We start from the raw sequence: 13,779 nt of genomic DNA, 5'->3' as shown, positions 1-13,779 counted from the left end.
CTTGCACTGAATTGAATCAGCCAGGGATGCATAGTCCGGACAGTAGCTGCTGACGGCCAGGTTTAAGAGAAAAAACCGAGAGCTAAAAATTGGAGTTAACTCGCTGACTAGCTTGTCAGTTTTACTACACTTCGCGCCGCTGTTTGCGCATGCGCAGCGACCTAAGCGTCAGAAAAAATCTGCTGTCATCTGACTGGCTTCCCTGTATCAATCAAGTGACGGGATGGATGATAGGCTGGCATCTATTTTTTTAATGCCATGCGATCTACCAATACTACCTTTGCGATCGACTGGTCGATCGCGATCGACGTATTGAGCACCCCTGCTCTACTACCTCCAGAGAAAACCTTTTCATCTCTGACTGTCCGTCTTGTTTTCCTTCCTCTATCTCAGAATTGCTTTGGCTCTGTTTGCAGTGGGTCACTTCACTGAAACATCATTGTTGATCATGTGCAGGTCTCATAGTATTAAATCCCAAATCTACCTTCTGAACTGCAACTACTTCTCACTCTGAGGTGGTCTGTGTATTTCTGTACAGACATCAGTGGTATTCTTGTTTGAAGGTCCAACATCTGAGACCTCAGAAAGATTGGTAAAAGCTGTGTATTTATTTATTTATTTAGTGTCATAACATATTCTGATCCTAACAATACTATGCAAGTATGATGGTATCCAGTTACTGTACATATGAACACTTAAAAACTTAAATTACACAGTGCATCAGATTTATTATCTATTTTAATCTAAATAGAACTCTAACTTACAAAATGAACAACCATGCAATATTAAATATGACCTACGTTTTGGAAAAATGGGAAACTTTTGTTTGTTTTATCCTGTAATAAATTAAATTGAACATAAATACACAAATAAAATATATGTTTAAATATGAAATAAACATATATGTATTAGAACTACTAGGTTTTGAAGAATTTCAAGAACCTATTTGCTCATGTGTTTTTAACCCCAAGTTTATATTTCTGTTTTCCTCTGCAGGATATCTCCAAAGTTCAGAGAATTGTCACTGCCAGTAAATCACCCATGAACGTCAGTGTCATAAGGAGAGAGAATGGTGGAGCCAAAGAGTGCCAGATGGAAAAGGTGAGCCTTTAGAGTAATTAAAATACAGTGGCCTCTCTAATCTGACTTTCAATTGTTCACTAAATTCATACTCAAGTCCCTCATCAAAAGTCAAAGAACTCGCTTTTGCTCCAATTGTCCTTAGTGGGTTCATGAATTACAAAATCTTATAGAAGGTCTGCAACAAGTTTCAACTAAATGATGCATCTTTAGTTAGGAGTTTTGGTGTAGCTCAGCAGTAATTTGGTTTAATGAAATTAGACATTACTAAAGGAACACCATGTGCTGCATGAAGACTAATAACACAGTTTTACATTGCTTTGGAGATTGAAGGTGACCTATTATGTTTTTCTTTGTTATCGGTCCTACATGCTTAACTCACTTGACTCTTTATAGCTCCATCCCTTCAGTCTAGATTACCTTTTTTATCCAGTCCAAATGAGATCCCAATATCCTCGTAGATCTTAGTGACATGGATCAGTGAGTCGATCCATGTCACAGGGATGACTCACTGCTGATGTCATCCCTGTACAGGATGTAGCTGATGACTGATGATCACTCCACTTCTACTTTTAGCAATATGCTGGGTTAGGGGATTGAAGCCAATGCAGAACAGTAGTGTTAACAGTGCATCACTTTGGTGTATTCCACTCTTGATTATGACTTCTGTGATTGCCAGTGGTCTTCCACAGCCCCGCTGAGTTCCTGTTGAACATCAGTAGTGTACTACTAGTGTTGCCTTGTGCCAAGCAATATCGATGTGTGGCGTATTGAGTCATAGGCTTTCTAAGCTATGCTCATTTGTTGACTAAAATGACTTCTCGGTTTGGTTCCTGTGATGGTTTAGAAGAGCTTTCATGTTGTGGAGAATCAGGTAATTGTAAGTTAGATGGCCCTTGTACCTTTGTGGGGATCCTTCATGATCAATGCTGTTTTGCCCTGTACTAACCAGCCCAGATGGGTACATGCTGTTATCAGCCCACTTATTGCCTTTATCCCTCAGTCACGGAGGTTTAGCTATGAGCACAGACGTCTGATCCACCTTCAGTTCAAACCTTCAATTCATAACAGGGAGTTTGTTTTGAGAAAGTTTGGTTCAATGCATGCAAGGGAGCTAAAACAACTTGTTTCAGGCAGTGGATGAACTGAGCTAGTGCGGCAAGGCCCAGTAAAAAATCAATAAGGATTATTTTTATCTGTGAATCGTGCAAATCTTCTTGAATAGAGTCCCATATAAATGTGCATTTGTAAATGAGCATAAGAAGTCCATTTTAATGAGTTGAATAAACTGGCAGTATTGATTTGGTGCTTTTCTTTTTGTTTGTCATTTTAAACTGGATATTCATACTGAACTATGGGTCAATCAAAATGCAATTCTGAAATCATGATTTGGGCTGTAAGACATGTCTGTACATCGGTTTAAGTAAATTTAAGCAAAATAATGAATACAAAAATACCTTAAAGATTAATTGAGAAAGAAAATGTTTTTTGTTACATCCTTGAAACTCACTAACAAGGTAGTGCATTCATTTGACCTGTTATTGCATGGGAAAGTACTGTAGTTGCAGTGATCACAAAATTTGCACATTCACACTTCAAAGAGCTCTTCACTCAGAGCCTCATTGACACTTTGACAGCAGTTATTGAGGAAGGAGAGCGTGGAGCAGTCACTGACCTCTCCTGTTCAGATTTTTTTCATGAAGGACTTTGGTACCTCAGACAAGAGACTTGCTTCTCCAAGGTCCGGGCAACTGTGAGCAGTCAGCTATGAGGGAGGCTCCAAAAGACTGCTTCCAACAATGTCAAAATCAAGAGGCTCCGAAGAAGCAGAGGAAGTAAACAGAGCCTGTAAGGATTTTTGACAAGTGGCTATCAAGAACTATTACAGGCATAAGTTGATAGACTACAGGAGACAGGGGAATAGTGAGGAGTGCTGCCCTGGAAGGAAATTGCCCTGTGTGGAAACTGTGTCAAAGAGATTGTTCCTTAATGAAATTGTGCCAAAAACAATGTTCACTGGCGTCTCATAATTGATTATATAATTTTGGCAGGGGCGTGAAAAGGGAGAAACATGCTGATACAGATAAGAGGAGACATATTTGAAACAGAGACTCGTGTTTGCCCATGATCATTGCTGCTTTTCCCCCTTGTCCTTTTCTCTCTGTGGGCGGGGAGGAAATGAAGAAAGACAATTTGTATGAGCATGTGTAGCTTGCAGTGTGTCCCTGGTTTGAAAATGAAATGTGATGGCCTTGCTATACTTTAACAAATTACCTATGTTTTATAGACAGGATTGACATTCAGCTAATACAAAAAGTACTGCTGTCAGCGCTAATCTTGTTAAAATGACGTTAACTCCATAACTGCATTGATGCGGCAAATCTCCGTTAGCGAGTTAGCGTGGATCGTGCATGAGTGGGGCTGCAGGGCGTCATCGTGTTTACGAGCTAATCACGCTAACACGTTGACGCCATGCACCCCCATGCACGGGGAGCGCATTAATGCAGTTATGGCGTTAATGTCATTTTAACAAAATTAATGCTGGCAGCGCTAACAAAAACATCACAGTTGGTGTAAATAATTACTATTTTAGTACTTATTATAGATTACAACAATCATTCATTTTCAACAATCAGCAGCTTCAAATAACAACAATAACAACAAATAACAACCAAGCTCTTTATATTTTGAATAATAAAATGTTAATTGACTAATAAATAAATACTTTTAAACATTTAAAGTGCACATATAAGGCTACGTTTCTTTCATAATGAGAATAAGATAAGCAGCTTACTCTGCTTACTCTGTGGTTGTTGAAGTCAGTGATTCCTTGAAGCTTATTTGTAAAAATAAGAGGTTTATGAATTTGACTGATGTGAGTTTATTTATCTGTTTTCACTGAATACATAAAGCTGGGACACTGTACACTGCTACATCAGCTTATCACCCTATGTAATACAATATATCTGTCTGGCAAAGAGGTATATTTTTTTCATCATCATTTTAGTTACTGTAATGAAAAAATAAAGTTAGGCTGACTGGGTAAATAAAGTATTCCTCATCTCATCATCATCTCATATTGTCCTCATATTGTTCTCCTAGACTGGGAGTGACTGCTTCCAGAATCAGACGGAGGAATCAGCTCCAGAAAGCAGAAAGCTACCAGAGCAACAGCAGGTGTGTGTCACGGGATTTATATGAAAATATGAATTTATATGCTGACATATTTTTCATTAGTACAGTGAAGTTTTATGTTAGTTTATTTTATTGGTTTATCCATTTAAAAGTTAATTCATTCAATTTCAGTCCTAATGCCATTTTCTTTATATCGAAGGCATACGTGTTTAAAATTTGGTCAAAGACCAGTCAAGTCTTTTGCAAAATAACACAATTCTTAATATTTTGCCCTTGTGCACCATCACAGTGGTGTAGAGCAGCGGTCCCCAACCTTTTTGTGCCACGGACCGGTTTATGCCCGACAATATTTTCACGGACCGGCCTTTAAGGTGTCGCGGATAAATACAACAAAATAAAACTAGTACTGGTACCAAAAAAAGAAGATTTATTCATAACACACGTGAAAAGACCCAGGAAAACCAAGTTAACGATAAAAACGATAACAAAATAACGCTTTCACACCTGAGCCTCAACTCTCGCGGCCCGGTACCAAACGAGTCACGGACCGGTACCGGTCCGAGGCCCGGGGGTTGGGGACCACTGGTGTAGAGAGCCCTATCACCCTCACCCTAAAAGCCAAGATGTGTTTGAAGTGCAAAAATTCAGCTTTAACAAAAGTACTGTATTAACTACAGTCATCTTTTTTTATCTAGAGTCTACCATTTTCAGAGGATATTGTTCAATTATGTCCAAATATTAATGAATCTGACTGTATACAATGCACTTTCATTTCACAATGCCTCTGTCAGTGCGCCCCAGGGTGGTTGTGGCTACAATGTGGCTTGCCATCACCAGTGTGTGAATGTGTGTGTGAATGGGTGGATGACTGGATTTGTAAAGCGCTTTGGGGTCCTTAGGGACTAGTAAAGCGCTATATAAATACAGGCCATTTACCATTTTACTAGCAAGTGAAATACATATATGATATAATTACATAGTTTATGACAAGATAGTGTAGCAGCTTTTACCCTGTCATAGCTTTTGACAATAATTTTTGGATTATCCTGCAGTGTAATCAAACAGATGGCATGACAAGCCATTTTCAAACGACAATATGGAAAGAAAGGCAACACAGATGTAGCTGACACATTGTGACGACGTCCTTCCTGACAACTACTAACTAAACAAACTGATTTAGCTCTGTATATAATGAAGTACATCCCAAAGACATCAAATGAAACACAGTTGATGATTCATCAAGACACAAGCGAGACACACAACATCTACATCACATTCCTAAAAAAGTGGAGAAAAAAAGCAACCAATCCATAAAAATCTATTATTCAGTGTGCCAATGTCACCTACAGTATGTGATATTCAATGTCCTGTCAAAGTCCATGCTTAACTGCCTCCCTCATCCTATTATTGAATTGAGTCACACCTGTTTGGTGGTGGCAGATGGTACAGCAAAACAATGCATCTCATTTCAATGCAGTGCAATACTGTGTAACTGAGCAACTGTCTTGCATTCCAAGTGGCAGCAATCCATTTTTAGACACGCAGAGTATTTGCAAACAAATACAAGAATATTGCAAAGGAGACAAATGGGCTTATTTGACTTCTCAGGTTTATTTTGTGCCAGAGAGATATTCTGTGAAAGTTTAACAAGTGTTTTCTTGTGTAGCAACGCTTTGGACTATGTCCCTGATTTATAGCATTATGAGATGTAATGCTATTTCGATTTCGATTTAATGTAGTGAACTTAATCTAGGATGTTACTTGTTAGGGGAGTCAGAAGAATTCCCCAAGGCAAAAAAATGTAACTGCAAAAAGAAATCCTTGTTAGGGCACAAAGTACATTTTTAATCCTAGTATTGTTTTCTTTGAAAAAGAAGAAATGCAGGAAAACAGTAGCAAGGTTTTCAGCCATCACCATCAGGTCGGTCTAATGACATTGTAAGACGTAATGGTTATATAGTTATGATCCTTCTTAGATCACTAATTGCGAAATTTTCATATTGTGTTGCAGTACCAAATGTACAATAGACTGTTTTCCTTCTGTCAGTTTTTATCCCTCTTGCACAGCACTTGCCATACATGGTGTAGTAAACAGTTTGATTAGTAGTAATTTGCATTCCAGTCTCAGTGGATCAATCTGCATTTAGGTGCTCCGTATTTCTGTCACTTCTCCACCTTCATTACGCGTTTTCATGTTCGATTTGTGGCAACTGAGAACCCAAGTGTCATTTCTCCTTATGTTCAGATGTTTTTGAAAGAAAAAGTATTTACAGTCTTGTACCTGTTGTGTTTGGTACAACGCCGCAGTAGTTATGAAAAAGAAAAACAAGGAAACACTTTAGGTGAGCTATATTGCACAATCCTTATCTATAGGGCGATAGTGGCTCAAAGTATTGGCAGGTCGTCTTGTAACCGGAAGGTTGCCGGTTCAAGCCCCGGCTCGGACAGTCTCTGTCTCTGGCAAGACACTTCACCTACTGGTGATGGCCAGAGCGGCCAATGGCGCGATATGCCAGCTGTAGCTACCTCCACCAGTGTATGAATGTGAGAGTGAATGAATTGTAAATTGTGTATAAATGCAATCTATTATTATTATTGACTTAGCCTCCTCTGGCAGACTGATGTGGCCTCGTCATGCACAGAGTGACAGAGCAATATTTAAAAAAAATTGCAAAAGTGTGCCATTTAAACTTAATACAATGTATCTAAATTTCAGATTATGTTTAAACACATCAATAACTTCATTGAAAAAAAAAAGTTGGTTCATTTTCTTTTTCTTTTCTGTGTTCCTATAGGTCAAACATATAACTTCATACCATTTTAGCACATGTTGACATTCTTAAGCAACAGAGCATATTTCAGAAGTACCACAGCATGAGTAATGTTTGTGTCTGACATTCCTGAATTCATTAAAAATGTGCAAGTGGAAGCACGCCAGCTGGAATATAAAAATCACAAAGGGTGATAAGGAAATGATAAAAATCAAGTAAGGCAGCTATGCAGTCATTCAAATAAACAGCTACTGTTTATGATTCAAAGTGAGGAAAACATTAGCAAAAATATGTTTTAGGCTTCCAAAGAATTCCTTCTGCTTTCACCTAGTTTGCTAATAATGATGTTATTCAATCAGTGGTATGTGTTTAGTGGTGTGTTTTAAAGTATTATATAGCTACTGATTTTTCTGTTGGATGTATCTGTAGGCAAAAATAAATATCCATCCATCCATCCATCCATTCGCTTCCGCTTATCCTTTTCAGGGTCGCGGGGGGCGCTGGAGCCTATCCCAGCTGTCATAGGGCGAGAGGCGGGGTACAAGACAAAAATAAATAAATAAATAAAAATCTCACAATCTCCATGCAATGTAAATATATTGTCGTATGGTTGTTTATTATTAAGTACAGAGTCAGGATGAATCAGAATAAATTCAAAAAGGTGGAAACATTATTTCAGATTTTTTTTCTGTCCGTCAGCCATATTGTTGGCCACATTGGCTTTAAAGCAAAACTATGAATGTCTGCTTGTAGGGTGACATTCATAGTTCTGCTACTGACAAAGCTCTTGAAAGTTTTTCCAAAAATCGACCGTCAACTAAAACTACTGGATGTTCTTAAGAGAGTTCTTGGTGGTGAAAAATAAGATATACACAGTAAAAAATCCCAATCTTGACATCAAAGTGGGTGGAAAGAAATCAGAAGAGTGCATTAAGTGAGGAATCATGCCTGCAGATGAACAGATGAAAGGAAGCATGATTGATTCTCATCCACTGGATCAGATATATGATTCTTTCAAAAGTGCTTTGAATCAAAGTTTGAAAAAAAAAAAAACTAAAATATTTATCTATCTGTCTATGAATACAATATGATAATTATGAAGAAGCATTTTTATGCATGCTATAAGTCTGTCAAAGCACCTCCAAAATGATTGGTTTGATGGCCAATTCTTGCATGCAGACAACCTATTTCCACAAAAGCTCAGAGATCCATGCTAGCCACTGTACTATAGACAAAATGCCAGCTTACAGGCTCTTCTTGAAATGGTTTTTGCATAGTTCAGAGTTGGGCATTGGGTCATTGTCTTGTTGTAGCGGGAAATTGGTTGCAATCAAGTGGTGCTAACAGGGTATGACATGACATTGCAAAATGGAGTGGTAGCTTTTCTTGTTCAAGATCCCATTATCCCATCTCTTTGCTGGTAATCAATCTTGCAATTTATCACCAGCAGAGCAACACATTTCTCCACCATTCTTGACAGATGTCAAGCACACCTCCAGCATTTTTTCATTTCCTACTCTCAATCTTCTATTTGACCCAAACACCTTAAGCTTAGTCCATAACACTTTACCTCCTGCCCACTCTCTATGTTTTCCCCATCCTAATCTTCTCCTTTTATTAGCCATTCTCAGATATGGCATTTTCTATCCTAAGAGACTGAACATGACTGGCTGAGGACGTGTGTTCTATTTTACAGCTAGAAGTCATCTGACAAAAATTTGGGATTTTTTAGTAAAGGTTCCCAGTACCTATATGCAGGTTTAAACTGCAGGATACACTTTGAAGTTCTTTTGTTCACAAAAAAAGCATAAATATATGCCTTTATGTGTGTGTGTGTGTGTGTGTGTGTGTGTGTGTGTGTGTGTGTGTGTGTGTGTGTGTGTGTGTGTGTTTGAATTTGCTGGTGCAACTTTACAAAAAAGCTCCCCAAATGCACTTTTTAGTGACTATGTAGCTGTGGATGTGACAACCAGCAATTACACTATGGTGAATTATTATGTTTGGGGAGGACGGGCTGATGCAGGCCAGTAGCTATCAGTCTTTCAAAGGCAACTGATGCAACTGTGGTAGCATATAAATAGGACAGATGCTAGACAGCATAAGGACTAGGACAAGTAGAGAGAAGCACTTTGAATATAGGAGCATAGCAGCAGTCATCATATGAAAGACTTGCCGTGTTTTACTGTTTAAATTTTCTTTGTATTTCATATAGATTTAGGAGGTATTTTCTGCTAAGATTACAAACCACCATATGCCTACTATTGAACACCATTGTGTCAGTCTTGCCTCATTATTGTTCTTTATCTTCTGAACCTAACAGGAAAAGAGCCAAGTGCAGAGTGGAAAATTCAACACAAAGCCCACACACGACAATGACGAGGCAGAGGGAGGCAGCAGCAAAAAGACAAAGCCCCATAAATACAACTGAGAGGACGGCATATCAACGGGAGCACAGATCTACTGCATTGCCTGAAGGATCTTTCTAAGAGCACATACTCGCACACTTCTACAAAACGCATGCACACACACACAGACACACACTCACTTTTTCGACACACATGCACACATGCGCATATCAGCATCGTTAGCAAGAGCTGAGATACTGGAATTGTCAACAAATTTCAAACTGTCATCTAAAAAAACCTCCATAGTAAAATGGCATGCGTTTAGAAATTTTTTTCAAAGGTAGCAATGGCACTGGTAACTTGTTTCATGATCGTTCATTTGTTGTTTACTTATCTGAGTTTTGTTCCGAGTGAGGACACTGCTTTCTAAATGTGTGATCTTTCTAGAAAATCCCTTTGCACTGGTGAGGTCTGACACTGTATCCTGTGATAAGTATATCAATTGACAAATAAAAAAGTACTCCTACCACTACTATTACTACTACTACTACTACCCAACTTAGAATATTGTTTGTCACTCATTGTAGCAAGGTTAATTTACTCCTCCACATTTTGAAATATAGAGGCTCAAGTTGGCTGGCCAACTGTTCAACATTTAATATTTCAGCACTCTTTCTGCCTTTAACACTCCAGAGGCAAAGAGCCAAAGACTCACAATGGGTCGTCTCCCTGAGAATGTGCCATGCACTGAGTAGTAACTCCTAGCTACATGTATCTGTGTTATCTGACCTTTCTGTGTCCTTTCAATAAACTGTAATTTTCAGTAAATGTGTGAAGAATAAATGGTTATTTGTGGGAAAGAAATTAGTGAGTATGTTTGTGATTAACGGCAGAAAATATTTCGTATTGCAAAGAAAGTTCCGGTTTCACGCCCTGTGAATATGAACTGCTCGAGGTCGTGGGAGACATCGGTTGATATATTTAATTGGTTATCGAAACAGTGTATGTACCTTTTGGATTATAAACATCTAATAATAAATATGAACATATTTATATCAAAAAAACGCACTTGAGGTTTTCTTCAAAGAAATCCTACAGCTTTATTACTCATAGCCAAAAAAAGGTTGTTTTTTTAAAGTAACTTTGCCATGGACAGTTATGTCTCAAGCACAAATGTGGCTGGGTAAAAATGGATTTAAATTCAATAAAGCTGTGCTTATGTTAAGCCTTAGTGATTTCACTTTCAATATAAAGCAGAAAATAGGGGAGGGGAAACAAGAAAATGAAAACAACTGAAAGTTCTCATGAGGTTCATGAAAACAGCCAGAGTTACACAAAGAAGCTTGTAAACAAAGAGGAATAGTAGAATTAAGACGTGCAATATATATTTTATAAAAGCCACCGCCAACATCCCACTGTCTCATCAGTCATGGGATGCAGTGTCATTTTACAGTATCGACTATGGTATATCGCTGTCAGCATTTCAAAAGCTTCCACATGTTAAGCATCACTCTCAAATGCTCATACTATATTGTTAACTATAAAAGCACATCTGTGGCTCCTCTAAGAGCTTTGGAAGCTCACAACTGTGTTAAGCAGCTTTATGGTCACAGCATCCCCTTCATGTGATACTTGGCTATCATCACCGAATACAACAGTGACCGTGCTGGAAAATGTTAGCCGACAGGTGGAGAATGCTATTTTAAGACGCACAATCCATCTTTTCTGTAAGTTTGACAACTTTTCCCAGGTCGACTCTGTGTCTTGCTGAGAAGAGAAGAAAAGAAAAGGACCACTGCCAGGATTTGGAGACCCAGGGTGCATCCTGCTAATGGTGACATTACACCTCGGAGCCAACTGTTTCCAGAACATTGGAAAGAAGAACTATGGTAAAGTTTTCCTATCAGACAGACAAGCCTGAGGTTTGATCAAAGTGGCATTGGAGTGTCTCTATGTCATATTCTTTTTACTGCCTCCTATTCACTGCTGATAATGATGTATTTTTCAAGGACAGAGAGTCAGATTTCATTCGTTGCTGACCTAGACAGGGAACCTATTCTTACATCCAGCCAAAGAGGACTGTTCAATGTGAATACAAAGTATTGACTGCTGTAAAGTTAATACAAATTTACTTTACTGGGTAGAGATGTTGTAAGAGATTATGAAATAAAGGTAATGGAATCCCACACAGTGTTAGCATTAAGCTTTGTCCTTGAGTTCGCTACATTCTTTCTAGTTAACAAAGCTTTATACAATTAAAAAACACATCGCTGTAAGACAAGTCTGTTAAAATATAACTCTTTACAATCTTTGATTTTCTAGGCTATAGATGCCAACCTAGAAATTCTTTTTAAAAGCACCAGTGTTGGTGTTAACAAATGAAACTCTGAGACCATAATGCAGGTTGCAGGTCCAGCCTGTCTGTGGAACTTGTTTTTCCTCCGTTTGTTGAAAATGTGCAGATACCATTTGCCTGCTGGCTTTTGTTTACACGTCCCCAATCATTGGAACAAATGACGCTGCAGCAGGCCTATTGTTGAACCTGCAATAACAGTGGTCACTCCATATTTTGCTGTTTAAAAAAATACACCATTTTCAAAATAAGCTGCCAGCATATTTAAACTACATGGACTATTGATTTGGGTCTATGGGGACCCCTACAGTAATTCATTTGACCCAATATAAAACAGCTTAAATAAACACACAGTCAAGCAGCCCTGAGACATCATTTCTCCAGTGTGTCCAGGGTAATACTCGTGGACTTCTTCCCGGTAGGTCTGAAACACCTCTCCAAGGAGGTGCTTGTGAGGCATCCTGGTGAGACACCTGGACCACCTCAAATGGATCGTTTGATCTTGGAGGTATCCTTCCCAAAATACCAGTGTTCTCACCCTGTTTTTAAGGCTTAGTCTAGTCACCACTGAGAGGAAGCTTATTGCAGCTGCTTCTATCTGCAGTGTCATTCTTTCTGTCACTACTCAGAGCTTGTGACTATAAGTGACAGTAGGAACAAAGATCGACCTGTAAGACTGACAGGTTCACATTCACACTCAGCTGATGCTGTGTTAATCCATCTGTCAATCTTCTATTCGACTCTCCACTCACTTGTGAACAATATTCCAGAATACTTGAACTCCTCCACTTGGGGTACGAGTTAATTCCCGATCTGGAGTGGGCACTTCGTTTTCTGAGAACCAGAGCCTCAGACTCAGAGGTGCTGATTCTCATCCCAACCATTTTACAGCTGGCTGCTAATTGATCCATTGCTGTAGGACAGGGAACCTAGAAATTCTGCCCATAAATATTATAAACAGACTCACTGACAAAGGGGAACATGGTGGAGATCAGCACACACTAGGAATGAATCTGACTTATTGCTGACAGTTCAAACTAAGTTCTCACTATACTGTGGTTCTACAAGGATTGGAAATAATGTGTAATGTTTCTTCTTTAAAAAATAGGACCTAACTATTGGGCAAACACTGAGTAAATAAATAGTTCCATATTCACCAGGTTTTTTTCAGGTCCTCTTGCTCCCATGTTCTCTTATAAGTTGCTTATAAAAGATGGGTGTAGCTGCTGCAATGTGAACCCTGTTTTCTCAACATTAGCATTTTCTACACTATTATACTGTTTTTTGCGTGCAGAATATTTTGGCAACTGATTGGAGGATACATACTAGCATGGCAAGTACACTTTTTATTCTATATTTTTTGGATAGTGCATCCAAAGTCTGTATGGGTGCATTACACAAATGCCAATACACTTCTTCCATGTCAGCAAATAATCACAGATTATTGATCACTGGACCTAAGAGCTGGGAAACTTGGAAACTAGGAGCTATGAGAAAACTAGGAGTAGCGAGGAAACCAAGGTGTACACACGGCAATGTGGACAATGCGAGAATGAGCAGAAAGAGGCTGTATCTCAATTCAGCGTCTGCAGCCTTAAAGGCCGCATTTTAAGGCCGATTACGTCACAGCGACGCGAAGAAGGCTGTCCCAATTCGAAGGCTGCTCGAAATGCGTCCCTCAAATGCGTCCTTCATTTCCCTGAATTTCAAGGATGTGGCGGTGTAGACTTCGTGGCCCAACATATCCCAGAATGCATAGCGCGGCGGTGGGTGTGGATAATTTTGCCAGAGAAAAAAACGGCGGATGAGGGGCGTCCGAAGAGTAAACTTTAAGTAAGTACTGAACATTATGTCACTTATTTATGTGCAAATGTTTAATAACGAAGAACATTAAAACATTACTGTTGACCACATGTCGGCAAAGTTATGTGACATTAGTGACGTTTGTACTAACTTGGTTTTAAAGCCTTTACTTTAAAATATACGCCGTTCAATAGCTGAGCTTAATCTTACAGAAAATGATCAAAGCTCATGTAGAAACAACCAAACAAATGAACAAAAGATTTTCTCCTTCATTTCTGTCAAACAAAGCTGT

At 38.8% G+C, this 13,779-nt stretch overlaps 1 protein-coding gene across 2 annotated transcripts in view; it reads left to right on the top strand.

The window, feature by feature from the left end:
* Positions 1-10,195, top strand: part of luzp2 (leucine zipper protein 2) — a 157,890-nt gene extending 147,695 nt beyond the window's left edge. For both annotated transcript variants that reach the window (XM_085275677.1, XM_085275673.1), the window contains 3 exons: positions 997-1,101; positions 4,183-4,257; positions 9,307-10,195. In XM_085275677.1, the coding sequence (XP_085131803.1) occupies positions 997-1,101; positions 4,183-4,257; positions 9,307-9,414 (288 nt within the window). In that variant the 3' untranslated portion in view covers positions 9,415-10,195. The remainder of the gene's footprint in view (positions 1-996; positions 1,102-4,182; positions 4,258-9,306) is intronic.
* The last annotated feature ends 3,584 nt before the right edge of the window (positions 10,196-13,779 follow it).

The sequence above is a fragment of the Mchenga conophoros genome, linkage group LG1 (assembly GCF_057382185.1).
Source record: "Mchenga conophoros isolate Kocher_MC1m ecotype Shallow Benthic linkage group LG1, M_conophoros_male_GT1.1, whole genome shotgun sequence".
Taxonomy (NCBI): Eukaryota; Metazoa; Chordata; class Actinopteri; order Cichliformes; family Cichlidae; genus Mchenga; species Mchenga conophoros.
This window is presented reverse-complemented; position numbering and strand designations above follow the sequence as displayed.